Source organism: Dermacentor variabilis, chromosome 5 (genome assembly GCF_050947875.1).
Source record: "Dermacentor variabilis isolate Ectoservices chromosome 5, ASM5094787v1, whole genome shotgun sequence".
Taxonomy (NCBI): Eukaryota; Metazoa; Arthropoda; class Arachnida; order Ixodida; family Ixodidae; genus Dermacentor; species Dermacentor variabilis.
The window spans coordinates 18,517,849-18,545,555 of NC_134572.1; the positions used below are offsets into that span (position 1 = coordinate 18,517,849).

The window sequence follows — 27,707 nt, forward strand, 5'->3', positions numbered from 1 at the left end:
CAGAGTGGCTGTTTTAGTGTTGTCTAAAGTTGCATTACACTAGGAAAATGCCAGCAAACTTGGAAAAAGGAAAAAATTGAGAGGCAGACATAGACAAAGCGACAGGAAAGTGGCTGGATTAACAACTGAAGTCTGTTCATGAAAACGACGTCTCCCAAGTCCGTACTGAACATGTGCAAGGCACAACATATCATATGCATAGTAATCACCTTTGTTTAATTTTTTAAAAAATTTTATTGTTTCACGGATTCTCTCCGTGTAGGGGGCAGAGGTAAAGGCAAAATGCCTGACAGAGCCTCTGCGCCCCTACAGTTCAAGGCAGCATGACATATCATTCACATACATATTTGCAAAACATATCTTTAACACACAGCACACAGCAACGAAAAATTCAATTATTCAGAATGCATGTCTCCAAAGCATTACTTTTGCTTCAACGTGATAGATTTTGAAAAAAGCAGAAGATACATAAGCAATAAGTATTATATAACAATAGAATTGGCTTACATCAGAAGTCAACAAAGAAAAGAAAACCATAGAATCACTGGCCCGAAAATATATAGCTCATACAGTAAATACATCAGTACATAGAGACATTTCAGAAAAGAATGAAGGTTTAGAATGATGTACGATGTAAATGCCAAAACAATGGCAAATATAATTTACAAGCGCTGAGAAAAACTTGTAACATAACTGAGGTTACATGTGTTATCAGGGATGAGCACAAGTTACTCAAAATGAAAATGCAATGTCACTGCCCACTAATAGGATTTTACAGTCATTTTTGAAGTTGTGGAAGGGTTGTGTGTATTGTATGTTAAAGTGATTACTGTTTACTATATTAATCGTATGATAATTCAATGTTTGCCTTCCGTAATTTGTTCTTGTGGCAGGCTTTAGATGGTGTGGTCTACGTATGGGGTATGAGGTGCAACTGTTGACAGGTATTGTGTGCAGCCTATTTTTATAAATCCACTGGAGTAGATTGAAATAATAAACTTGATCTGCTTAAAGCGTGCTATATTTAATGAAGAGTGGTTTTGTTCGGAGTCCTCGTTTGTCACCCACATAGTTTTCACTTATTCTCAATATTTTCTTTTGTACAATGATTAGTTTGTTGTAGTTTGAAGCTATCGTAGTTCCCCATACTAAAATGCCGTAACTGAGTTCTGAATAGAAAAGTGAGTAGTATAATGTTTGTTTCAACCAGGTGTATAGTATATTTCGTATTTTGTACATGCAGCCAGTAACTCGAGATAGCTCACTTCTTGATTTGTTAATGTGAGTATTCCATTTAAGGTCCTCTATAAACCATACGCCCAAGAACTTTTGCTCGGTAACTTGTTCCAGTAACGTGTCCTCAAAGTTCAGATGAACACAGTAGGGGTCTCTTTTATTTGCTGGCTTAAAAATTATATATTTGGTTTTGCATGTGTTTAAACTCAGTCGGTTGCTTTTAGGGCACCTGGAGAGTTGTAAGAGGTAACTGTTAGCTTATGATTCTATGTCCTCTTTTGTAGTGCCAGTGAAGAAAATATTAGTGTCGTCAGCATATGTTATTATTTCAGGGGAGTTTGGTATTGACGGTACATCATTTATGTATACAAGAAATAAGAGGGGTCCTAAGATCGATCCTTGAGGGACGCCATATTCGACTTTCAATTTTTGTGACACCAGATTGTTGACGCATACATGCTCATACTGATTTGAGAGATATGATGTAATTAAATTCTGTGCTACACCTCGAACACCATACGCGGCAAGCTTCTTAAGAAGGATATCGTGTTGCACAGTGTCGAATGCATTTTTCAAATCCAAGAAAATCCCCAGAGTGAGCAGTTTGTTCTCAATATTTTCAATTATTTTGTCCTTTATATTTGTTAAAGCTAGTTCTGCAGACTTATCCTTTTGAAAGCCGTACTGCGACTTCGTAATTATTTCGTGTTTATGAAAAAAAGACGTAAGCCTATGATTAATAACACGCTCAAATATCTTGGAAAACACCGGCAAAACAGATATCGGCCTGTAGTTGGTAAGCCTTTTTCTCATCGCCACCTTTGTAAACAGGGGTGACCTCAGCTATTTTTAATTCATCTGTACAACTGTATTCAACTGTACGCAGTGACATTGATCAAGAAATTCAAGCTCTTTCTCGGGGTCAAGTTTATAGATGTGATAAGCTTCAATCAACTCTCTCTCTTGCTGAGTCTTAGCCTTCTCCATGACTGATATGTTGTCAAATATTGGAATGCAACTGCACTGCTTACAATGTAGCAGAAGATTACCTCCCATACCAGATTATCATGCTCACGCATCCGATCATTCCCACAACGACCGGCTTGCCCTATGTAAACTTTACCACATTTTAATGGGATACTATACAATACACATGTGTCACACGTGCAAAACTTGTTGACGTCCTTGGTATTGCACGCACTTCTTCGCAAATTGTGCTGCGAAATCCTCACGTAAAGCTTTGCAAGCATACAAGGTGCAAAACAAACCAAACTGATGTCGTTTCTTGCCACAACCTTTTTAAATTTGTGTGAAATACCATATGGCATAACCATCAGGTTCTTTTTTTCTTTTGTCCCTCACTTCGCAATCCCTTCCGTTTTTTATTTCCAAACATTTGTGCCACTTCAGCCACTGCAGTGATCAAAGCCTTGGGATAGCCTGCCGCTAACTGTCTCCTCTTTTTCTGGGTGGCACTGTCTTGCATTTGATGTGTACAACTCTTTTCCACTGCATTGGACAAGCACAAGTTGACTATGCCACGCTTGACCAGTTTTGAATGGGCAGATTGGTACGGTAGTAGTGTCTTTTTAGTTCTTGGACTATAAACCCAGCAAATGTGACCATGAGCATGAAATGTTAGTCAGATCTAAAAACCTTATGGAATTATCGTGTTGTGCTTCGTGGGTGAAACTAAGATGTCAAGAGCAATCCTGAAACACTAATAAGACACTGCGAATGATGTCAGTGAGACAATCACTTTGTCCAATACTTAAAAAGAAAACAAGGAAATCATCTACATACCTATAGAGTCAGGCAACACGGTAATCATTAATGGTGTCACAAAGGCACTTTTGAAACTTCGCTAAGAAAGTACTACACAGCATCGGTGCAACACTGGACCCATTACGTATACCATTTCTTCTGTAAAAACACCATGCCCTCGAATTTAACAAAAGTTGTTTAACAAAAACATTTCTCAATTTAGTATTAGCTTGAGGGGAAATATGTAGGTTGAGATGTGTGATAAGCAAATAGTTGGCATAGTAAAAAGATTATAGAGAAGAACTAACTCTCGAAATGAGAAAATTATTGAGAAACAAAAACATTTACGATTACATGATAAAACATGTTATTCACAAAAAAATATTTCTTTTTTCTATGTTATTCCCGCAGTTGCTGCATCAAGTTCCTTGGACAGCAACATAAAGCTCTGGGATTTGGATACTGGTGAAGAAAAAAAAAATATTGATGCAGGTCCTGGTAAGGAAACTTGCAGCTGATTTCCACCACCTCACTTTTTGTGTTCATGTTTTCATAAGTAAAGATGGGAAGTTGCTTTTCTGCTAATAGACATTGTTCATGGGCAGTTACTTGAGTTGGCAGTATTTTTTTTAAGCACAAAGTAACTAGTATGAGGCAGGGCAGTCTAAATCATGGCTCTCATTTTCATTCTCTTAATAAGGGCAAATTTTATGAGCAGGGAGCTATTTCTTACAAAATGCAGCAGTTTGATACAATGAAAATCACCATAGCAACATTTATCACATGGGGCCTCTGTGTGTCTGCATTGTATTCAGAGTGGAATTATTTTCTATTCACATAAGTAAGTGAACCCTGCCAATTCCCTAGAAGCAAGTAGAAAACACTATGGAGTAGGTAATAATACACTAAAACCTCGTTAAACCGTAGTTGGCCAGAGCTCGGAAAAAGTACATACTAAACGGTAGTACTGCTTAGCCGAAACAGCATGAAATCGCCCATTTACCTGTCAAAAATGGAAGAGAGAGTGTGATGAAAGGGGAAAAAACATGCAGTAGTATTTATTTACTTTGCGCGACAAAAGTGTTATTTTCGTTTGATGCCGCCACGGCCTAGCAGCGACGACAGCGGCCTCAAACTTACTGAAGCTGCGAGCCAGCTTTTCAGCTAGCCCCCTCTTCTTGGCAAACACTCGCTTTGCGGATTCCTCGTTAGTGTTGCATATTCTCCGTGTGCGGGCGCAGTAGTGTTGCAGAAGTCGCGGGGCACCTTTTCATTGTGGGGTGCTGTTCTCGTCACGACGATTACATTCGTGAGGCTGAACTAACGCACAGCTTCTGCCACTGTCGGGCCTAAATCGCCCGTGCTGTCACTTTCCATGTCATCCTTATCACTGTCGCTAGGCGACACTTCAGCAAAACAGAGGCAACGATGGTGAAAAGTTGAACCTCGCAGCCGACACCTCTTCATGGTCGCAGCAGCGCTGCTGAGCAACTTCTTCACATTCCAAATGCCACACACCGTAGTGAACAATAGACCCATGTGGCGTGCCAGTGTCGACTCCTTCGTGTCACGTTCAACAGCACGAACAATGTCTAATTTTTCTTCTATGCTGAGCACCCGGTGTCTTTTTTATTCGAGCTTCGGCGTGACACGAGTCCTCGTTTACATGAAGCCACAACGCTCTCTGGGACGGCACCGAAATGATGTTGATGTTGATGTGGCTTGACGTGAAACACACAGGGCGCTTGGAGGCCGTTGTTCAGATTTCTGAGGCTTGTTGTTCTGCCGGGCCACCTGATGAAGACAAAGCACCGCCGTGTTTGCACGACGAAAAGTGGAAACACTACGTGTTAACCGATACGTATGCAATAAGATGGTACTGTTTATGCGGATACAAAACACATTATGTTCAATGGCCGCTGAGTTGGGGATTTGACTTTACTACTTTTAAAACGAAACTACTGTTTAAGCGGGTACGGTTTAACGAGGTTTTACTGTATCAACAAAATATGCTGCTACCATAGTACAGGTATGAAATGTACTGCTGCTTATCTAATATTATTTGCTTCCTTTTTTTTTCTGCACAGTTGATGCTTGGTCTGTGACCTTCTCACCCGACTCTCGATTTCTGGCATCCGGATCCCATTCAGGCAAAATCAACCTCTATGGCATTGAATCCTGCAAGTTGGAATCCTCGCTTGACACAACGGGGAAGTTCACGCTTAGCATTGCGTTCGTGAGTCCTTTTCTCTCATGTTTAAAGTGCCTGCATGCAAGAGAGGTCAATGTTTGATGGGCTGCGATGCTTAAGCCATTGTAGCCTAGGGTGCTTCTTTTCATTAGTCTTAGTGCACTTCTTTTCACACGGGCTTCTATTTTCATAACATTCTACAAAACATGACTTGCATGTGGTAAGGTGTACTTTGGCCAGACTTATCATTGAGTTAATCAGAGAGCATAGGAACATCTGTAAGAAATAATTGTGCATTAGATTCACAGGTGTGTAGCTGGCGCCATCATTGTGTAGAGCATGGGAACAGTTGCTGGCTGCCCCTGGGGTGCTCCAGAGGCAGCAACTTTCACGAATTTCGGCAAACTAAAGACAAACAGGGACAAGTCGCACATGTAAGACTAACATTTATAAATGAAAAAAATAAAAGTCAAAGAAAACAACTTAAAACAAACAATGGACAGCGCAGCCTAATGGTACACATTCACAAAAGTCCTCAGATGCGATGCATAGATAAGTCCAAAATATTTACATTGAGTCCGACATGGCCACGTCACCTCGTCACCACTGCTTCCAACGACATGTCGATAAGCCCATGGTTGGCCTGGTCGGGTGATCAGGGCAAGAGGTGACTGAAATGCCTGGATCGCCCGGCCAACTCTGCTTGCCTGCGAATCATAGCTGCAGGGAGTCTTGGAGACGGTGCCATCAGCCTGTAGCTGCAGCCCCCGGTGGTGCGGCCGCTCAGCTCACGGGTCACAGCCACGGCAGCTGAAGTGCAGCTTCCACTAGGTTGTCACCATCTCCACGAACCTTACACTCCATTCATCCTCCAGCTCCTTCTGCATCCAACGTCCTAGAGTATAGCTGGGCTGCTCTCTTCTGCTACGTGTCCTTTTGGCCCGTTGGCCACGTAGCTCCACATGAATTTTTGCACATCTTCTTTTTTCATATATTCCATCCTTTATATTAGGATACTTTCTTTTATTTCTTCCACAGCCTCCTTGTGCTTTTTTGTCCTCTTCATATCTTCTGCTTTTTCGTCCTCTCCCTTTCTTTCTTGGCTCATGAAAGCAACGTCTAAAGCTAGCTGCTGGACATGTTTGGGCCCAGCAACTACCGTTAGACATTGCTTGCTGGCTCCTGAGTACCCCGGAGGCTGCCATTCCCATGGTCTACACAAAGGTGATGCCAACTGTACTGCGAAGCCTAAAATGTGAGCAGCAGCTGCATATTTTCACTATCTACCAGGGCAAAAGGCAGGATTGAGGTTCACATACTGATCTATTAGCAGGCATAGTTTTCTTGACTTATTTGGCGCTCAATGTTTCCTTGCAGAGTCCAGATGGAAAGTACATTGCAAGTGGTGCCATTGATGGCATCATCAATGTGTTTGATATTTCCACAGGAAAGCTGGTGCACACCCTCGAAGGTGATTTTTTTGTTGACAGCAATGTTTTTGTTACGTGGCTGGTGACAGGTGGCTCAGTGCATAGTAGGTGGTATGTCATTGCCGACCATGTTCTTGGTGGTGGGGATGGGGCTACGTAAACTATATAAAAGTGCCTTCTTTGTACACACTCCTCTATCTTAGTGCCTTTCAATAAGAAGTAATTAAGGGGTAGTCAAATAGAGAAGGGTGGTGCCTAAAACTAGTCAAATGCAATATCCTACTGCTCATAAAAAGACATTAAAAGGTGTTACAGAAATTCTGAGAGTTGTCTACTAATGCATAAACATTCTTTGGCTTGGCTGTTACTTCACTTTGCTTACTTGCTTTCCCTAGCTTACGCATGTATACCTGTAGCTTTCCCGGGTGCCAAAAAAATGAAATCCGTGTACTAGGGTGTGGAGATAAGTTGCGAGGAAGCTGCATGACCCTTTCAAAGCTATCGTATCATCTTAGCCAGAGCGCCATCACAACTGGTTTCACCACAGCTGTTCTTTCCCTTTTTATTTTAATGTGATAGCGTTAAGAGCCCCATGTCGTAGAAAGTACGGAGTTGGGGCATCGGTGTCATCGTCCATTAAAGGGACACTAAAGGCAAATATGAAGTGAAGCTATAGTGATAGACTAGTGCTCGAGAATCTCTAAGGCGTCAATATTATTGTGAACAGAGCCTTAATAAGTGAGAGATTGATGTAAATGCAGGACATGATTAGAGACTCCCCAGGAACGTTCAAGTATTTGCCCAATGACAAAAGCACTCCTCAGTTAAGTTCTGTCACTAGTACTGAACCACTCGTTGCAAAAAAAAATCCTTGTATTATAAGACGAAATAAAATGCTACTTGCCAAGTCCTATATCATATTTTGAAAAAAAGAGCTCATTGAAGTTACACTTGACAATGACGTGGGCGGTCAAAAGGTTTCGTTTTCGCTTGACTCCACACCACCCACGCTTTCGCGTTTCAGTAGGTTTGTTATCGCGTAGTGCTGTGCTGGTTTTGCTGGCTCGCGAAACTTGCACAAACTGCAAATAGTAGAGAATTCAACTTCCACGTGATGTTGCAGGATAAATGGTCTACGCCACTTGACCAAAAAGCAGCTGCAGCAGCGAATCCACCGCCCCATCTTGACTCGGTACCGCCGTCTGTCAGGCACCGATTTAGTCACCAACGGCAGCAAAGAGTGGTGATGGCATATGCAACGTCTCCACTCCCCCGGTTAGGTGGCGGGAGATTCGAATTTCAAAAAAGGTATTCGAACCCTGCAGATGTAATTTCCTCGTAAACTAAGTCTTTTCTTGGCAAGAAACAGGCATTGTGAAGTTTCTGGAATGGTATTTAAACAGTTCACGTCGACTTAGTATTTGCCTTTAGTGTCCCTTTAAACAAAGATCATCCCGAGCCACGCAAACCCTCCGCTTGGCGCATAGGCGTTACTGAAATAATTGAATTTCTCAAAGTAAAATGCGTCAGAAAATTTGTAAAGTGTAGACACAACCTACAGACATGATAGTGTTGGATTGTAATTTGAATATACGAAGAAACATAATTTCGTTAAGCGGAAACTCAAACACAAACCAACCTTTTTCAGCTGCCGTTTGAGGTCTGTCTTAGTAGGAGCATGTTCCTATAGGTGGGCAGCGCAACCTGGACAAAGGACGAGACAACACGAGCGCAGACTAACAACTGTGTCGTGTTGTGTACTTCCTCTCGTCCTTCGTCCAAGTTGCGCTGCCCACCCATAGGAACATGTTCAATCCCCAACTCGCCCAGCTTGCCATCTTAATTTAGTAGGAGCAGCATGCCCCGCTTGCTTCCTTGCAACACCATCCAGATGGTGTTTGCCTCTGCACATCTGCAGCAGCGTCCATCGTTGCGAGGGCGGGAGGGGGAAAGAACCAGGAAGCTCACCTTCATGCATAGCGTTCACTACTAGCGTTTCCATGAAAACATTACGATTACATAAGCTGCAGTCGCCAGGAATCATGAGAAGCAGTAAGGGATCTTTGAATGCTATTGCTTTTAAAGGTGAAAAAGCTTAAGTGTCCTCCAAGTTTTTTATTTTCCTTTTCCTTTCTTGCTAACACCTTGAGGTGGCGATGGTGACGTCACCAGTTTTTTTTAACACCACCAATCATTTATTATTATTATTATTACATGTACCAATCATTCTTAGAATATTTTTATACTCAGCAGCCCCACAGCAGGCTTCTCTGCACATGAACCCGCAATGCAAGAAAGTAAGCGTTCAAGGTGGCCTTTTCACGCTTTTCTCTCTGATCAATTTCTGATCAACACCCGTTCCTGCGTTGAGCGTCGGTATGCATAGGTCATCCCTCCTAACTTAGCAAACAAACACAGCGAAGGATGAAAGAGTGAACATGGAGTGCAGCGGGTGAGGAAAGACTGCGATAGCAAAGAGAGCGTGAGAAGGAAAGTGGAGGAGGAGGATATGGTGAAAGCGTGAGTGCCGCGCAAGGCGGATTCTGTGGTGACGATGGCTACGAGATGGCACCAGAGTAGCACGCATCAGACATATGGAAACAAAGCACTGCATTACCAGAGGTCTGTCTGTGGCGGCTGCTGTGAATCACACCCACGCATCACCTACGCGCCGCCATTTGCAAGGCAGATTGTGTGCGCCAGCCAATATATCGTGAAGTGTGTTCTGCAGCATGTGTCGCTCTTATAAATATGTTGTCAGAAAGGCTGTAGTGCAAGAATGGTTGCTTTTTGATGTTTTTAAAGGGTCTCTCATCAGGTCCGGCCATTTTGAGCTGACAAGTGCACAGCATATATTTCACGATAACGATCGTGTCCGTAAAGTATTACAGTATTACACTGCGGAAAGATCTGAAATTTCAACTCGAACGCCGTTTTTCCTTCTCCTTGCGGCCACCGTGCTCCAAGCCGGAGGATGACGTACACATGCTAGTGCGTCTACGTACACGTGTTTGCACTGTGATGTTGCTCGTGGTGACATGCGACTTCAAGAATTATTCAAGGCAACATCTGTTATTTGTGTAACGTGTTTCTTGAGTACACAAATTAAAGCTTAGAAAAATAATAAAATGCACAAACTGCATGTCTGCATGTTCTTGTTTTACTTTGCACCGCAGCAACATGTACTTCTGTTTCGTCTGCTTGTTCCCATGTCGTGCAGTTGCACACGCAGACACTGAAACTATGCCATTTTCTACTGTGTTCCAGCATGAGATCATGCTCTGTAATGCGCTTGTGCCTGCCTCAGTATTAGTGTAGCACTGACTTATACTGCTAGTCAGGTGTCCTTGTGCACAGCGCACAAAATCATGTGCTGTGCGAAATGAAACGATTACACAAACTCGCGTGTGACGCCGTCAGCGGAAGTACGCCACACCGCAAAAAAAAAAAAAAAGAAAGCTCGAAAAAAAAAATATGAAGGCAGGGCCCGTGACGTATGCGTAACACGATCCTCGAGGTCTGGTATGGGAGAACGCAGGGAAAGAATTTCGCTTGCGGAGGCTAGACGGGGCGAGTGGAGAGTGTCTCGCTTGGCAGTGGAGCTCGCCTCCTGAAATCATGGGTTGGCGGCACTGAAATATTTCTATCTCGGCTATTAATGAGGCGATTTGAAAAATTTTTGCGGCAGAACGCTCCCTAGAGGACATGTAACAACTTCCAGCTTATAACCAAAATTTGCTATGAAGCTTGGTGAGAGGCTCTTTAAACAAGTGTAGTATAGCCATTAAGTGAAATGGTGCTTCAACAGTTTCTTTCCTTAGCTAAAGAATATGGCTTTTGCATGCCTTTATAAGAAAATGCATGGGATTTCAAGTATATCTTTCATTATATACATTCGTCATAAAGATAGTATCCCCTGAAGCTTCTCATGCACACTACAGGTGTGCTGGAAGAAAGCAAACTCCATTCAAAGCAGGCTCAGAGGGCATTTACTGAAAACAATCACTTTTTTCTGGGCACCTCTCTTTCTGCTGGAAGTAACCCTCGATTGTCAAGGCCAATAGCTTGCCAAACTCAAAGTCCTAAATGTGACACAAGAGGAGGCATCTCACTTCAGTGTTGGTTCATCCGTACTATCAACATGTACAGGAAGCCGCATGAAGAAAACAGGAAGCTGAATAAAGCCAAAACCAGCTTTGATTGAACTGCAGGCAGTTAATTTGCACACAAATCCTCTTCTGCACCTCCAGCCATGACTGAATGCACATATCTAGTGAACAGACACACATGCCACTAGAATGAATGAAGTGAAATTTCACAGCTGTGCTGATAGATGGTGGCATTGTTAAACTAGGCAGTGGCTTTACCCCGAGGCATTCTTTAATACTGTGCAATTTAAGAATTGTTCATGTAAAAGAAGAGATAAAAATAAGTGGAGGCTTTTAACTTATTTTGGGGAAACGTCATATAAAGTATATGCTGCTGTAGTAAGTGACAGGTCAGAAACGCAGCTGAAAGTATCCCTCGCAAGGAATATGTATACAAGCGCCAGCAAATCGCATCTTTTACCCCCGACTGCAGAGATCTAACTTGGCTCGAACTTGACTTCTGGCAGTCTCATGACAGCTTCACTGCGCGTCCTAAATCGTGCTCGAGCTTGCGGACGACTTGCGAATGACACTTGGCTGGGTCGAAGTCTGCTCAAGTTTCAAGTCTGCTCCTGGGCTAGCTTGAAACTGACTTCGTGTGTTATTCCAACATGGCAGCCTCCCGAACGGACGTCGTACGGAGGATAGCTGCTTTCGAGCTTGCTTGCCACGCCATGGATATATCATTTGCAGAGGCGCAGCCCTTGCCAAAAATTCCACGACCAGCCCTACGTGACCAAAGGAATCCGATGGATCTCTACAACGATGAACAATTTCTCAGTCGTTACAGATTCACGAAGAACGCCGTGCGACAACATCTCGCTATGTTGCCTATCCGGGAAAGAGGGGACAACAGAGGACAGCCTGTGTGCCTCCCATGCTGCAGTTGCTGATTGCTATGATGTTTTACGGCGCTGGCACGTTCCAAACAGTCATCGAGGGTCCGGTCCGCATTCCTCCGTCAACAGTGTGCTGCGCAGTTGGAAAGATGACTCTGCTCATCGCGAAGCACCTGTGCCCGATGCTGGTGCGCTTCCCACAGTCGCGGAAAGATTGATTGCGAGCATATTTTCTCATCTCCAATGTCTACACATGCCATCACTAGTTATTAGCGCTCACGTACATATTTACACTCAGCATGCCGAACTGTCACGCACTCATCCACCAAATACGAAACATGCGCATGAGCATAATAAAAAGTAGCCCAAATGAGCAAATCATGCAGAACATGTGCACTTACCAGTTTTGTGGCGCTCTCGCTTTTCTTTCGCAGCTTCCTCTTTCCGCTTTTGCTTCAGGTTGTTCCAGCATTTTTTCAGTTGCAGGTGATTGTGCCACGTAATCCCATGGTTGGCATTATATTGTTTTGCTATTTCCTTCCATGGCTGATTCTTCTTGGTCAACAATGCGACATCAGTTTTCTTGCGTTCCACAATATGCTTGTAGTTGTTCACGAGTGTCGTCAGCAGGCTCTTTTCGTCTTCTGTAAAACGGGGTGCCGTCTTGCGTTGTGGTGCATTCTTTTGGGAAGAGAGCGTATGTGAGGGCCACATTTCAGCGTCAAAGCCTGTTGACAGGACAGTAATTTCGTACCAAATGCAACGCGCGGCCGTTGCATGAGCCCCACAACCTGTTGTCCTAATACACGACACTTTCCTAGCAGACGACACGCGCTGCCAATTTGCGATGTCTATGGCTGTGCCACACTCTCCCTCTCGTTGTTCTTGACAAACCCTTCATGCGAAGTAGACAAATTGCTTGCACGTGTCATTTTATTTATTTATTTTGTTTTTTATCGGTTACTGTCACCCATGTGGGTCCTCGGCGCTCGGTGCTCCTCGTTCGTAGCAGATGTTGCAGTTTTTTTTCTTGTTTATGACTACGGCCTAGCGTGTTCGAATAGGTTGGCCTTTTCTTCAAAGGGTCACGTAGCCCGACCAGAACAAGGGCCGTCGCCTTCCTGCTGGAATGCCTATAGGCAAAGAGGGACGCGCGAGCTCCTTTATAAACCGACTGTGTGCCTCGTCTCGACTTCTTGCATCTGGTTGCCGGCCGAGACGGCCCATAAACGCCTTGCGGCAATCGAGAACAAAAGCCGTTGAAAGACCACCATACGAACCAACCATTTGTTGCTTCTCTACGGCCAGTTATACAAATGCGCAACAGGACCTCTAAGTTAAAAAGAATCTAAAACCAAAATAAATGGGAATGTAAAATTAATTTGCACTCAAATACACTCGCCTAAAAGTGGAGCACCAACTTGAAAAAAATGGTGGAACCTGCAACTAAAAAAGCGCGCCAAAACACCGAAACTTGAAGACCACACAAACCCGCCGGTAACGGGCGCTCTCCGCAAGCAACACTGCGCGTCGCGGCGGCGGACGTCGCCAGATGGAATAAATTTACCCAAACTATACTTCAGCACTTATGCCCTGGTAGAAATTTGGAAAGATACATACTTTTTTGCTGTACAACATGCTTTATGCCAATAAATTTATTATTAAGCTCGAACACAGACGACCAACTTTTGCATTGAAGCATAGACTTGACTTGACAAAGCAAGTCAGCTTGAGCGTCTATGAAACGCAAAAGCCGACTTGGGCGTTTTGAAGTCTGCTTCTTGCTTCGGGCCGACTTCATCAAGTCAAGCCCAAGCATGATCCAATTTAGATCTCTGCACTCGGGGGTTAGTCTCCATCTCCTTCCTTATCCTTTGTATCCAAGTCTCCACCTCAGCTTTGTCCAGGCATTTTGTTAAGAAATTCCTCATGCTACTGGGCAACTTGGCACAATTCCTCTCATGAGGCGTAAGTGATACGCTTGTCTATGAAGGTATCTGCTAGGCCATTAATAGCATTGTTAATTTTTGCACTAAACAAACGGGGGGAAAGTATATTTCTTTGTCCCTGTTTTTTTTTTTTTTTTGCAGAAATTAACGATGAATCAATTCCAACTAGGCCTGCTCGCAGTCATGCTTCATTAATATCATGTCGCATCTTTTCAATGACCCATACACGAGGTGGGGCGAGAAGGTACATTGAACAAATCAGGAAAATCTCTCTACTAATCCCTTTCTTAAATGCCATGTTAGTGCTGTGAGCTTTTTTCATGGGCATGCCTGGTGATTTGGGCTGTTGATGTGTTTGGTGCGGGATTGCTGCTGAGATGAGACTCCTTCATGGGATGGCGGAATTTGTAAGGGAATCCAAATAAGACAAAATGTTCACAGGAAAATGGTGGCTCGAAGGGATCAAGTGTGGGTGAACAAAAGAAGCCTCAGCCTTCTTCACTCAAGGCTTATTCACACCAGCTACTGAGAGAAGTCGCATGACTGACTGTGTCTGGCGACCAAGGAGTGACTGGTGGCATTCAGTGTTCACACCAGCAAGCGTGACCTGCCCATCGTCACACTGAAATGTCTTGCAATATCTGCCGCTCATCCTGCTTGCACCACCATTGCAAGATAAAATAAGTGTTAGCATATACCAACATCCTGCTCCTGCACCGCTGATTGATATTCAATTGCAGTCGTGAAGTTATTAGATAGAGCGACGTAGTTACTGACCCAAAACAATCACTTTTTGATGAAGTCGGCCATTTGTGACCAGTCGCTTTGATATCAACTTGGTTTGCATTGTGATTGAGCCCTTATTGTCGACTTACAAGGGAAGTACATTTCTTCAAACATCAGGCACTTGCATCATACATTTTTGGAAGGAGCCTCTACTGTATTCTTGTCTTGTCACTGACTATAGCACCTCCTACTTTTGACCATATTGTACTTTTGACGATGAACAAGTCTGAAAAGAAAAAGGTAAAAAGCAGAGGCAGCTTATAGGCAGTTATTCATTCATGATTAATTCATGCTACAATTGCTTCAAATAAAGGTATACTTTTTTTTGCAAGCAGGAATATTGATGGCAGGCTGACCGAAGCTTACTCTTTTGGAAGAGCAAATCGTAATCGAGCAAATCGGAGTGTTCGTAACAGCAACTTGAAGCCAGCAGACATTCTCTTAACATACAGTAATCTACAGTGAATGAATAAAAGATGGCCCATTTAAGTGGGCACCAGAGCCAGGAAATGACCCAGTTGTGTTTGTTTCCTCATCATGTGTTCAGGCATAGCACGACGTAACATAATATATTTGAGCAGGTATAGGTGGTGTCCAAATTCATGCTTCCATTGAGTAAAGGAAACCAATCTCGAAGGCAATGTTTTTGCTGACTACATGCACCAGAAGCACTCACAGGGTCTGAAACAGGTCCCGAAAGCCATGTTTTAGGTACTACCTGTACTTGTGTTTAAACCAACAATTGCGCATTCTCTAGCCACGCATTCTAATTCAAACAGCCGTAGCCTTGGCTGTTGGCTATGGCTGGTTGCATTGGGCTTTGACAAATGTTGATTTTCTTTTTGTTGTTGTTAGGCTCATCTCATGTGCCATACAACTTTCCGCAGCATTGATTTAGGCATGTTGCCTGTAATGTTACAGAGTGTGCACCATGATATTTCGCACTGCACTTCACCAGCTGACTGCGAGGTTCTCATGTTTGTGAAGCAAATGAGTGTCATAAAGCTTCTTATGCTCTTCTTGTGATTTCAGGTCATGCCATGCCTATCAGGTCATTAACATTCTCACCAGACTCTCAGATGCTAGTCACAGCATCTGACGATTGCCACATCAAGGTATATGATGTGTAAGTGGTGCTCATTGCTTGTAACTAATGCAACAGACTCGAATGAAAACCCCATCATTGTTTCTTTTCTGTATAGTTGTTCGTCAGACTTGCCTTGAAGTGATGCTATTAATGTTTTGCAGACAAAGCTATTTTGCATTCAGATGCATATTGACATAACACTTTCATTTGAGAACTGCTTCTGTTCTTTACTGTGACAGCACTCAATTTTGAGAATCCAGCAACGAGAACATAATGGAAGTGTACCGGACATACATGACGTTATATTGACACTTTGGGTGGCTCGCCATACATTACCTCAGCGAAAGCGCATGAATGCGAAATCATTACCGCTTCTGCCCTGCTACTGTGTGATCAGCTGTTGGAAATGCAACTAGGTATTTGCTAACGCACTGTGCACCATTCATGCTGCAAAATGTGGAGCAGTAGAACAAAGACATGTGCAGTGGTTGGCTGTAAAAATAGTGACTGGCATATTAAGGAATGGAATGAATCTGTGTGGCCAAGTTCATGAATCGCTGCTACAACTGCCCATGTTACCAGCACTTTGAGATGTATGGCTTTCCTCAATGGATAAAATAATTTACTCATCCGCTAGTGTTGTATCACTAACATAGAAAGGGCTTCGGCCCCAGAACGTCTGCAAGAGTAAGCATTGCTCGTTACACAATGACAAAGGGAGTAGTGTCGCTTCCTGGTATAGTGAGTTTCTCAAACGTTATCTACACTCGTCCATCCCAACTCGCACGCAAACTTGTACCCCCTTTGTTGCCAATGTATCAAGAATAAGTTAATGGGCACACACTTGAATCAATGCACTGAAGCATGAGTGATTGAAACTACACAGACAGCACACGAATGTTCGAAGTTGAACATTTCGTGACAGTCCACAAAGTAAGTGCTAGAGGTAATACATCTTTGCTGCCAGCTATTAAGAAGTACAGAACATCTATGTTCCAAGCCCTCGTGTGAAGCAAGAACATCTATCACAACTGAGCACACTCGTGGGCAGTTAGGCAGAAAATAAACGATCAGATAGCAACCGTGCTGAGGAACTTTACTGAGTCAGAAACATGACAAGCCGTTGCTTCATAGTGTTTGTCAAATAAAGAACGAAGAGCGAAACGCACTGATCCTGATTTAATTCATAAGCAGAAAGTCTGGACAGCTTGGAATAGATTTCTAGCCTTGTCTTTATTACATGCATTGTGTACACTGCTCATGCCATTTGGACGAGGCGTAATGGGTTTCTAAAGTGCTTACGTGTCCTCTGGAGCTGTGGCCAAAGCTTTGTCTCGTCAACCCAGTCACCGTCTACAATATCTGCCAAAATAGAGGTTTGCTGAGCAGCACCGGGGTGTCGTGCACATCTATTGTAAACAATGAGGCAACGGAGGCAAGCCATGGACACATCACCACATGAACAAACATAGCAGTTTCCACGTGATCATTGTGAAAAGGGTCTATGCAGTCCAAACTGACTATAATAAACTTGCATCCGACACAAAAATACCTTCGTTATATTTGATATTTGTTATAAGCATATAGTGGTTACACAATGGTATCGGCAAGGAACAGTTGAGATTTACTTTTAGTATCTGATAAGTTTTTTTATCCATGTTCACTATATAGAGTTTCAACTTTTATTGAAGTAATTGGAGAGCTGTTCCAGTTTTTCTTATATACTTTGCTATCTTGGTATCGACTGTGGCCCGCTGCCAATATTGTCACATTGGAGCGATGAGGAAGAAGCAGACTGTAGCACCATGGCAAGTCACAAAACCAACACTTTGTTGGGTAAACCTGTGCCCACAAGAACAAGTTATGCTTAAGCAGAACTATAGCAAAAAGCACATGTTTCCATTGTTGAAATCTTATCCAAAGATCAGATTTCAACATGACTTGTTGAACCTTCCTGGGTAATCGCTGGTGCTTGCATAAATTCTAGAATGTACACCACACTTCTTGTTGTGCACACAATCTGATTGCACAAGGCTTGGCAACAACATAAGTAACAGATAGAATCAATGATAACATTTGAGAAACGTTCTATACAGAAAGGCGTGTCTTGCGCTGGGCGATAACTTTGAATATTTGTTGGCCGGTGAGTGACAGTCCGTGGGAAGGATTAATAAGTGTGCATGGCAATATTGCCTTTCTAAATTGGCTTGGGAGTAAAAGTTGCCTACTTTGGACTTCTTCACAGAGAAGACGTGAACAAAGTAAAGAATTAATGTCAAAAGCTGTGCTTCATATGAGCATGAGTACATGAATTTCTTCTGACACAACACTGTCATTGAGGTCAAGCAAGAATGTATTCTTTATCGAAGCCTGGTGTGTTACATGTCTGGATCACAAGGTGGAATGGACTCACATGCAGGCACTAAACTCCTCATGTGCATTATTTCATGGCTTTTCCACAAATTCACACATCTAAGTGGCAGTGAATCCATTCTTGCTTAACCACTTTTCACATATCTTTTTCTGTGGATGGTGACTGACAAAACGAGCAAAGTGCACGTGGAGAAGAAAACTTGCTTGTGGACAAACTTCTTGTCAGCATCATGCTTGCATTGCGTTATCAATTATGTCAACAAAATGGACAGCACAGGCATTGAATGTCTGCAAATGCCTACCATTGCATTGAGGAATGACACCGGAAGTTATGTCTTGCAAAAGCAGAAGTATAGTACACTTTTGATAATTTGACTCAGGCCAATTTGAATTTTCAGCTAATTTGATCCTGACTGAAGGTCTCAGGCGGGGCTCATAGATATTCATGGGGCAAAACTTTCGTTATTTTGATCCTAAATTTGGCCCTTGCCAGTTGATTCGAACTTGACTTGTCGACACGAATGTGCCTTACCCAAGTGGTGACCCCGATGGTTGCAATGTCTGTCTGGGCAGTGGTAAGGCAGAGTGAATGCATTGAACACATGTCATCTCCTGCCGAAAGTACCTATTTTGGCCTGCACTAGGAAGATTTTCAAGCAAAAATGGATACTCAAAATGAATGATTACAATATTTACCGAATTCTGATGCGCACCTTCTCTTGCAAAAAAATTGGTTAAAAAATTACCTGTATAGTGCAGTCGGATATGAAACTAAACTGCATTATCATCATTTACAACATCCAAGCTTCATCGCCATTGCTGTAACAATATGATAACAGATCAAGTTCTCATGTATGATGATGGCAACATGCCGCTTTCATTCTTTGATTACAAAAGCCACTCAAAATATCAGTTATCTTAGATTGCTAAGATAGCACCAACAAGTCATGTTACTACATGTTCTTGCTGTTCCGAAGAATCGCATGCGTTAGTGTAACCGTGGGCCAGTATCTTGTTTACGATTGTTCTGATGTCATTTGACAAATGTACAATATTAAATGTTCAATGGACCATACAGGGGAAGGCATGTTGTCCATAGACAGTGATAAAATGCAGTCTGAGAGCCATGGCAATGACCATTAAGTGTACATAAATTTTCATTCTGTGAAAGTAAAGTTTGCTGGTTTCATCCTTTTCCGACTGCGAGCATTGGTGACATGCTACTTTTTCTTGCTACACAGTCTGGTGCGCAATATATTTCTACTTCGTTTAGGAGCTCTCATTTAATTTCTGCTTTAGTTTTCAACTTTGAGTCCATAAAAAGTGAATAGTACAGATTCAATTTGGGGGCATGTTAGAATTGGACAAGTACTGGTAAATAAATAATCATTGTGGTTTGGCATTTATTATTATTCTTGTTTAATTCAACCTGCTGGATAATTAAATCAGTTTCAATATTTCCATCTAGGTCGAATTAATGGAAGTCGACTGTATTGCCAAAAATGATTGTCCGAAGGTACTGCTCCTGTTAGTTTAACCTAGTTTCCTGTTTACCACAGCACTATCCTTAGATTATGCAAAGGTATAAAGGGATGCATGGTGTGGTGGGTAGCTTGTTGCTTGTTATTGAAGCAAGCGCTAGTGAAACCCATAATTAGATGCACTGCCAGTCATTTTGTCATAACTCATTGGTACACTTCCTTGGTTGTTGTAGTGCAAGCAGAACGACAGACACATGGAAGGCACATCAGGCAACAAACGGCGCTGTTTGTTGCCTAATGTGCCTTTTTTTTTTTTGTGCCCACCGTTCTGCCTGTGCTACAATGAAGTAGAAAATGCCCTACCAACAAGGGGGCCCATATACTATCGCCATACATATTGTAGGGTTCCACGCTTACTTTCAGAAGTGCACAAGCGGTCCCTGACACATTCACTCCTGTCAATCCTGATTGAATAGCTCGACTGTCACATAATATATAATTCTCAGTACAGCGATTATTGCACAAGTAAAAGCACCATGTATACATAACTTTTCAGCTAAATGATCATGTCGTTTGTACCCAAAATTCACAAAGAGGTGGCATCTTGTGATGCATGCTGTTGAACACCACGTTCAGGTGCATTATTTGCTTGAATAAATCAAGAATAAATTAGACGTGTCATCCGCAGTGATGCCAGAGCAACAAGATCACCTGAACGAGGGGGCGGCACCATACGTCATAGTTAAAGTGAAACAAAGCATACACTGTGTTTAACTGTTACAGCCAGTGGTTCAGCCAAAAGGGTCATGCATTCCTGACACACTATTATAACATGTATGCAGAATTTACTAGAAGCTGTAGATAGCATATTCAGCGAGAAAAGGTGAGAGGACAAAAGCCATTGTGTGCTTGATGATAAATTCCAGGGAGAGGGCAATGAAGAATTTTGTCTTCTGTGTGCATTAACCCCGCATTTAGAGTGCACACTTTTGCTTACCTGATTGTTGACCATTTGTTGCAGCCAACACGCTGATCTTGTGACTACACTTTCTGGCCATGGTTCCTGGGTGCTGCACGTGGCCTTCTGCTCCGACAACACCCACTTTGCTTCAAGGTAGCTGTTGCCCTTTAGATCTTGGCCTATTTTGTGCTCGCGTGCTTACTAGGTTTATGTGCATGTTAAAAAACCCCAGGTGGTCGAAGTTGATCCGGAGCACCCACTACAGTATCCCCCATTAAGTTTCCTGCGCGCCTTCTATCGCTTAAGTGCAAATTGAGCGGCCAGAATGTGACATGCACCAAGGTATGAGTCGTTCGCTCACCTAGACACTGCTGCGCCGCAATGATTGAAGTTACCTGTGTGCTGTCTATCAGTTCAATGCAAACTGAGCGGCAAGAACGGAACACGCACCACCTGTATGGTGCTTCAGGATGTTAAACCCCACATTTTCATTGGATTCTGTTTTCCAAAGTACAGCTTTTACTTGAGGTAGTCTGTGAAAGAAATAGAATTTCTGCATTCACATATCATTGCAGCCTGACCGCAAGTCAAGTAATCATTATCAGTATGGTTTACAGCATCAATTATATGTTTGCACTAAATGCGTTGTTGCCTTCACGCCTGGTTGTCTCCTTTACTGGCTATTCGTCTGGCATGAAACTCCGAATGGCTAAAGATGGTGAGGATTAAGTCTGAAAAATTTAGGAAAAAAGTATATCTTTATATATGGCTTGTTTTTTCACACCCACGACCATAATTTTATACCGTATCAAAATACTGTCTTTGTTGAGCAATCGCACTAAGCTGCTTAAAAATATTTTCATGCATATGGCAGGAAAATGCAAAAAAAAAGTCTGTGGTGTTATATTGTTACGTGTAGCTGACGTACGAGTCTACAATATATTTACACGTAGACAAGCGGTGGCAATGATGGCGACGCTATATCAAGCGGTGTCCACGTCGTCTTCCTTCTCCTCAGTGCAGCCACACTGTGGCGGCTGTTCCGTAGCATCACCCCCGGCAGTAGAAGCGCCGTCCCGGTGCTTAATCTACACATCCGCGGCGAAAGGTGTGTGATATGGCTTTAGTCTCGCCACGTGAACGATGTCACTTGCAGCCGACGATGACGCTGAGAGGCTGGCGGGGATGACTTCATATGTGACATCGGTCACTTGTCGCACCACACGGTATGGGCCAGTGTAGCGGGACAGCAGCTTTTCGGAAAGGCCCACACGTCGAATGGGGGACCAGAGAAGCACCAGAGAACCCGGAGTAAATTGTACGTCGCGATGGTGGCAATCATAGAGGCGTCTCTGATGCTCCTGCGAGGCCTCGAGACGGGTGCGGGCGAGCTGGCGCGCGTGGTCGGCGTGTGCGATCGCGTCGCGGGCGTATTCAGTGGTTGAACGTGTGGCCGAGGGCAACAATGTGTCCAAGGGCAATGCGGGTTCGCGGCCATATAGGAGATAGAATGGTGAATAGCCGGCGGTGTCGTGTCGCGATGAATTATACGCGAACGTCACATATGGTAAGTGAAGATCCCAGTAGTGGTGGTCGGTCGCGACGTACTTGGATAGCATGTCGGTGATGGTCCGGTTGAGGCGCTCCGTGAGGCCGTTGGTCTGTGGGTGGTAGGACGTGCTGAACTTGTGCTTAGTCGAGCAGGAGCGGAGGATGTCCTCGACGACTGCCGACAGAAAGCTGCGGCCACGGTCAGTGAGTAATTGGCGCGGGGCACCGTGCACTAAAATGATGTCATAGAGCAGAAAGTCAGCAACGTCAGTAGCACAACTTGTCGGGAGGGCTCTGGTGATTGCGTACCGCGTAGCATAATCAGTAGCGACGGCGACCCATTTATTTCCGGAGCCCGAGAGAGGGAACGGTCCAAGAAGGTCTAGACCAACACGGAAAAAGGGTTCCGGTGGGATGTCGATCGGCTGAAGACATCCAGCTGGAGGTGTGGAGGGCTTCTTCCGGCGCTGACAGGGCTCACAAGCGGCAACGTAGCGCCGCACGGAGCGAGCGAGACCCGGCCAAAAGAAGCGACGGCGTACAAGGTTGTATGTGCGCGAGACGCCCAAGTGTCCAGCCACGGGAGCGTCGTGAAGTTGTTGGAGGACAGTCGACCGCAAGTGGGATGGAATTACGAGCAGAAGGTCACGGCCGTGTGGATCGAGATTGCGGCGGTATAGTGTCCCTTCCTTAAGGAGGAACATCCGGAGAGAGGCGTCGCCAGGCGTTGACTCCAGATGGTCGATGAGGGCTCGTAAGGAAGGATCGCGGCGTTGCTCATTGCCGATTTCGAGCAACTTGGACACAGAGAAAACGCAAGTGATGGTGTCCGCATCAGCCGGGTCGTCGACGGGGTAGCGGGACAAACAATCGGCATCCTGGTGCAAGCGTCCCGTCTTGTATACCACGGAGAAGGTATATTCTTGCAGGCGTAACGCCCAGCGAGCGAGTCGTCCCGTGGGGTCCTTGAGCGAGGATAGCCAGCAGAGCGCGTGGTGATCAGTGATGACACAGAAGGGGCGTCCGTACAAGTATGGGCGAAACTTGGCAACAGCCCACACAAGAGCGAGGCACTCGCGCTCTGTGATTGAATAATTGCGCTCGGCGGGTGATAGAAGTCGGCTGGCATAGGCTATAACGCGATCAAGTCCACGCTGGTGTTGTGCTAATACTGCTCCTATGCCGTGACCACTGGCATCAGTTCGAACTTCCGTTGAAGCAGACGGGTCAAAATGGGCCAGAATTGGAGGCGTGGTAAGGAGAGTAGTGAGCTGCGAAAAAGATGCGGCATGGTCAGGTCCCCAAGAAAATAGGGCGTCTTTCTTCAAGAGGTCGGTAAGGGGACGGGCGATGGTCGCAAAATCCTTCACAAAGCGTCGGAAATAGGAGCACAGCCCTACGAAGCTACGAACGTCCTTGGTAGACTTCGGAACAGGAAAGTTCGTAACGGCGCGAATCTTGTCCGGGTCAGGTCACACGCCTCTGGCGTCCACGAGGTGTCCAAGGACGGTGATTTGGCGGCGAGCGAAGTGACATTTTGACGAGTTCAACTGGAGACCGGCGCGGCGGAACACGTCAAGAATCGCTGAAAGGCGGTCTAGATGCGTGTCAAATGTGGGTGAGTAAACGATGACGTCGTCCAGATAGCACAAACAGGTGGACCACTTGAACCCCTGAAGCAAAGAGTCCATCATTCGTTCGAAGGTGGCGGGCGCGTTACAGAGAACCTTGAACTGATAAAGGCCGTCAGGGGTAACAAATGCAGTCTTCTCTCTGTCCGTGTCGTCGACGGATATCTGCCAGTATCCGGACCGTAAGTCGATAGAAGAAAAATAAGTGGCACCGTACAGGCAGTCTAGAGCGTCATCAATACGTGGCAAAGGGTACACGTCCTTTTTTGTGATTTTGTTCAGGTGGCGATAATCTACACAAAAACGCCACGTTCCATCCTTCTTTTTGACAAGTACGACTGGAGAAGCCCAGGGACTACAGGAAGGCTCAATAATGTCCTTTGCAAGCATCTTTTTGACTTCCTGTTGGATAACAGCTCGTTCTGACGCAGAAACACGATATGGACGACGGTGAATAGGGTTCGCATCGCCAGTGTTTATGCGATGGGTCACGACGGACGTTGGACCTAAGGGTCGATTGTCAAAGTCAAAAATGTCGCGATAGCCTTCAAGAACGCGGCAAAGGGCTGCAGCTTGAGCAGGTGTAAGGTCAGAGGAGACCATCTTCTACATGTCGACGTCAGTACTGTGCGATGACGTCACGGCAAGGGCTGAGCTGTAACGACCTTCCACTGTGAATGGCTCGACCTCATCATCCTGCAAAGCGCGAATTATAGCCAAGGAGATCCCCTGAGGCAGAACTTGCGCGGTTAGCGCGAAATTGACGAGGGGAAGGCAGGTGCGGTTACCAGTAATTTTCAGCACAGTGTGCGGCACGATAACACCATGTGTAAGCATAACGGCCGGAATTGGTGCGGCCACGTAATTGCCGTCAGGTACAGCGGGTGAGGACAACAAGTCTACGTGTGTCATAGAGTGAGGTGGTAGGCGAATAAAATCTATGCAGCTCAGATGGCTGGGAGGCGGGTCCACAGGGTCGGCAAGAAGAGGCAAGTCAAGGCGAAGTGAGCCGGCCGAACAGTCAATGAGGGCAGAATGATGGGCAAAAAAATCCAGACCGAGAATGAGTTCGTGAGGGCAATGCTCGATGACGGTGAAGAGAACGACGGTGTGTCTCTCAGCAATGGTGAGTCGGGCAGAGCACATGCCAACAATAGCGACAGTCCCTCCGTCGGCGACTTGTACAAATCGGTTCGGGGCAGGCGTCAGAACTTTCTTGAGCCGACAGCGAAGAGCAGCACTCATAATGGACACATGCGCCCCGGTGTCAATCAACGCGCACACAGGAACATTGTCGACGAGAACGTCCAAAAGATTCTTGTTCGTCGGTAAGGTGAAGCGAGGATTTTGAGCCAATGTTGTCTTTGCAGCTTCACCTCCAGAAGCTGCGCTGTCTAGTTTTCTGGTCGGGGGTGCGGCGAGTAGGTCGGAGAAGGAGCACGGCGAGACGGGGGCGAGCGAGATTGACGACGGGAGGGAGAAGGCGAGCGGGAGTAGCGGGGTCGTGTCAAAGGCGTCGCAGGGTCAGATGATGGGGTGGGCGTAGAAGGGGCGAAGGAAAAGGACGCACTAGAGGGGCGAGGGTGGTAATTAGGAGAATAGCGTGTGGGGGAAGTCCAGCGGCTGCGGCAGTGGCGAGCGACATGTCCAATGCGTCGGCAGTTAAAACAGATCGGCTTGTCGTCCACGGTTCGCCATTCGGAGGGGTTGCGCTGTCCATAAGAGTAAGAAGGGCGCGGTGGGGCCGTGCGTGGAGAGAGAGGTTCCGAGCATGCGGAACGAATGGAGTGCAGGCCGACGTTGGATAACTCTTGACGGACGATGGCCTGGATCAAGGAGATTGTCACCGGAGAATGATCAGGTGACGGAAATGAAGGGGCCGCCGGTTGTGCCGCTTCGACCTCACGACGAATAATGCGGGTCAAGTTGTCACATCGCGACGGCTGGTGGAAGAGGTCGTCACAGGATGACGTAGCAGCTGTGTTGGGAAGTCGCGTGATGTGCTGGGATAACCGGCGGCTTTTAGCATGCTCAAGACGGCGGCACTCCTTGAGGATCGTATCGATGCTGGTGACGTTGGTAAACACCAGTAAATTGAAGGCGTCGTCAGCAATCCCTTTGAGGACGTGATTTACCTTATCGTCCTCAGACATGGTCGGGTCAGCCTTGGCACAAAGGGCCAAGACGTCGAGAATGTAGGACACGTAGGACTCGGTCAACGTCTGTACACGTGTGGCTAGGGCTTTCTTGGCATTGACTTGACGACCGAAGGGATTGCCAAAAAGGTCGCGGAGCTTCTCTTTGAAGAGATCCCAGCTCGAGATCTCCTCTTCGTGAGTCTGGAACCATGCAAGTGGAGCTCCGTCGAGGTAGAAAACAACGTTCGCGAGCATAATAGTCGAATCCCACCTGTGACTGGTGCTGACACGTTCGTATAAGCGGAGCCAGTCGTCAACATCAGGACTGCCGACTCCGTTGAAAACACCAGGATCCCGAGGTGGGGAAATGGTGACGTAGGTCGGGGCTGCAGGCGGAGACGGTTGCGTAGAGGAAGTGCCGCCAGCAGGAGCCGAAATTGCACTGTCGCCGTTGCGACCGCTGCGAAGCTCCATGACGGGTACGGGGAACGTCCACCTCCACCAAATTAATGTTACGTGTAGCTGACGTACGAGTCTGCAATATATTTACACGTAGACAAGCGGTGGCAATGATGGCGACGCTATATCAAGCGGTGGCCACGTCGTCTTCCTTCTCCTCAGTGCAGCCACACTGTGGCGGCTGTTCCGTAGCAATATCTTGAGTTTCTTACCACTGGCACCTACCATGTTAGTACTATAATTCAAAAGCAAATTTTTTTTTCGTTTGTTTTCACGTCAGCTCTTTGTCCAGGAAAGAAGCAAAATGACAGAGAACAATATATGAAAGGTCATCCAGACTGACCAAAACGTCACCTCAAATTGGTCTTTGTCGTTATGAGGTGCCAGGTGCTCTTAGTTACTGGGCAGGATTCGCAAATGGGAAGTTCTGTCTGCTTTTGCAAGTAGGGCATACGACTTTGTATTGTGTGCATTTTTCTTGTTCTCTGGTTGCACTCGTCTGACTTTCTGCAGGGCATATTGATGTTCAATGATTGTTCAATACCTGAAGGGCAGTAGATCACTTTGGCAGCCAGAAACAGAAGAAAAAAAAATGCCTGAATGAAAAAGAGAGCAACAAAAGACTAGCGTCCGAAGGTTCAATCTCATTTCATAATGAGGCTTTCTGCAGACAGTAGTACACTGCATGGAATATCCAACACTGCTGGTTCCTTGCACTTATGTTTGAGTTTTAGGCTGTCGCATGTGTATTGGCATTGAATACTGGAACAATGGGAGACACGGATGGCAGCATCAGTGCTGATAGCAACACATTGTCACAATTTGTAAGACCACAATGTGTTAGAAACATTTTTGTGTTGCATGTTTTCGTTGAAGCACAGTCGCTATGCATTAATGATTGTTTTGCTGCCAACACATTTACACCAGCAGCTAAGCAGCACGTAGTCCTCCATTGCAATAATGTTTCTGTGCTCTCTATTTAAACTGAATGTCACAAGATGGCACAACTAGAGCTGTTGCTCATGTCTGTGGCAGTCTGCAAATAATAACATATACGTAGTACAATAAATCCACGTTGTAATGAATTCCTAGGGACAGGAGGTGGATTTCGTGATATGTTGTGCTTCAATAATAGTTAAGAGGCTCTGAAAGAGTCAAAGTAGCTCAGGGGATGCCAACACTGCAGGAGCTCGTAAAACATGCCTTGAAACAAAGCCGTACTCAATAGATGTGACGTTACCATACCAAAATTGTGCTGACACCCGTGAACAGCTGCTTCATCTGTCAATATTCATTACATGGTACAGTTAGTTACAAGGCGCTGCTGCCACATAGCAGGATGACCTTCACAGCCCTCTCTGCTTCTCCAGGCAGATAAAAGAAAAAGGGCAAAGGGACGTCTCGTATGCTGCACTGAGCGATCCTGTGTAAATTTCCTGCTTTGCACTCCATACAAAGTGGAGCCTGGTGCCACTGCATATAATATAATCTGGTCTAAAATACATGCACTGTGGTTGAGACTGCAAACAACTTCAAATTAAGCAATATTTGAAGGAGTCAACTTTTTTATATTGAGAGGTTACTTTGTATATCATCCTAGCATGTGCAATCAGTAACTTGCATTGATTTTTGGCTCATTTTATTTTGCACTTAAGCTGTCCTTGAGGCCTTCAGTGGTCATTG

At 45.0% G+C, this 27,707-nt stretch overlaps 1 protein-coding gene across 1 annotated transcript in view; it reads left to right on the top strand.

Annotated features, from left to right (window-relative positions):
• LOC142582331 (uncharacterized) overlaps window positions 1-27,707 on the top strand; it is a 57,138-nt gene that overhangs the window by 22,690 nt on the left and 6,741 nt on the right. Inside the window, exons 5-9 of the mRNA XM_075691916.1 lie at window positions 3,412-3,498; window positions 5,088-5,236; window positions 6,569-6,662; window positions 15,376-15,469; window positions 20,306-20,398. Coding sequence (XP_075548031.1) covers window positions 3,412-3,498; window positions 5,088-5,236; window positions 6,569-6,662; window positions 15,376-15,469; window positions 20,306-20,398 — 517 coding nt within the window. The remainder of the gene's footprint in view (window positions 1-3,411; window positions 3,499-5,087; window positions 5,237-6,568; window positions 6,663-15,375; window positions 15,470-20,305; window positions 20,399-27,707) is intronic.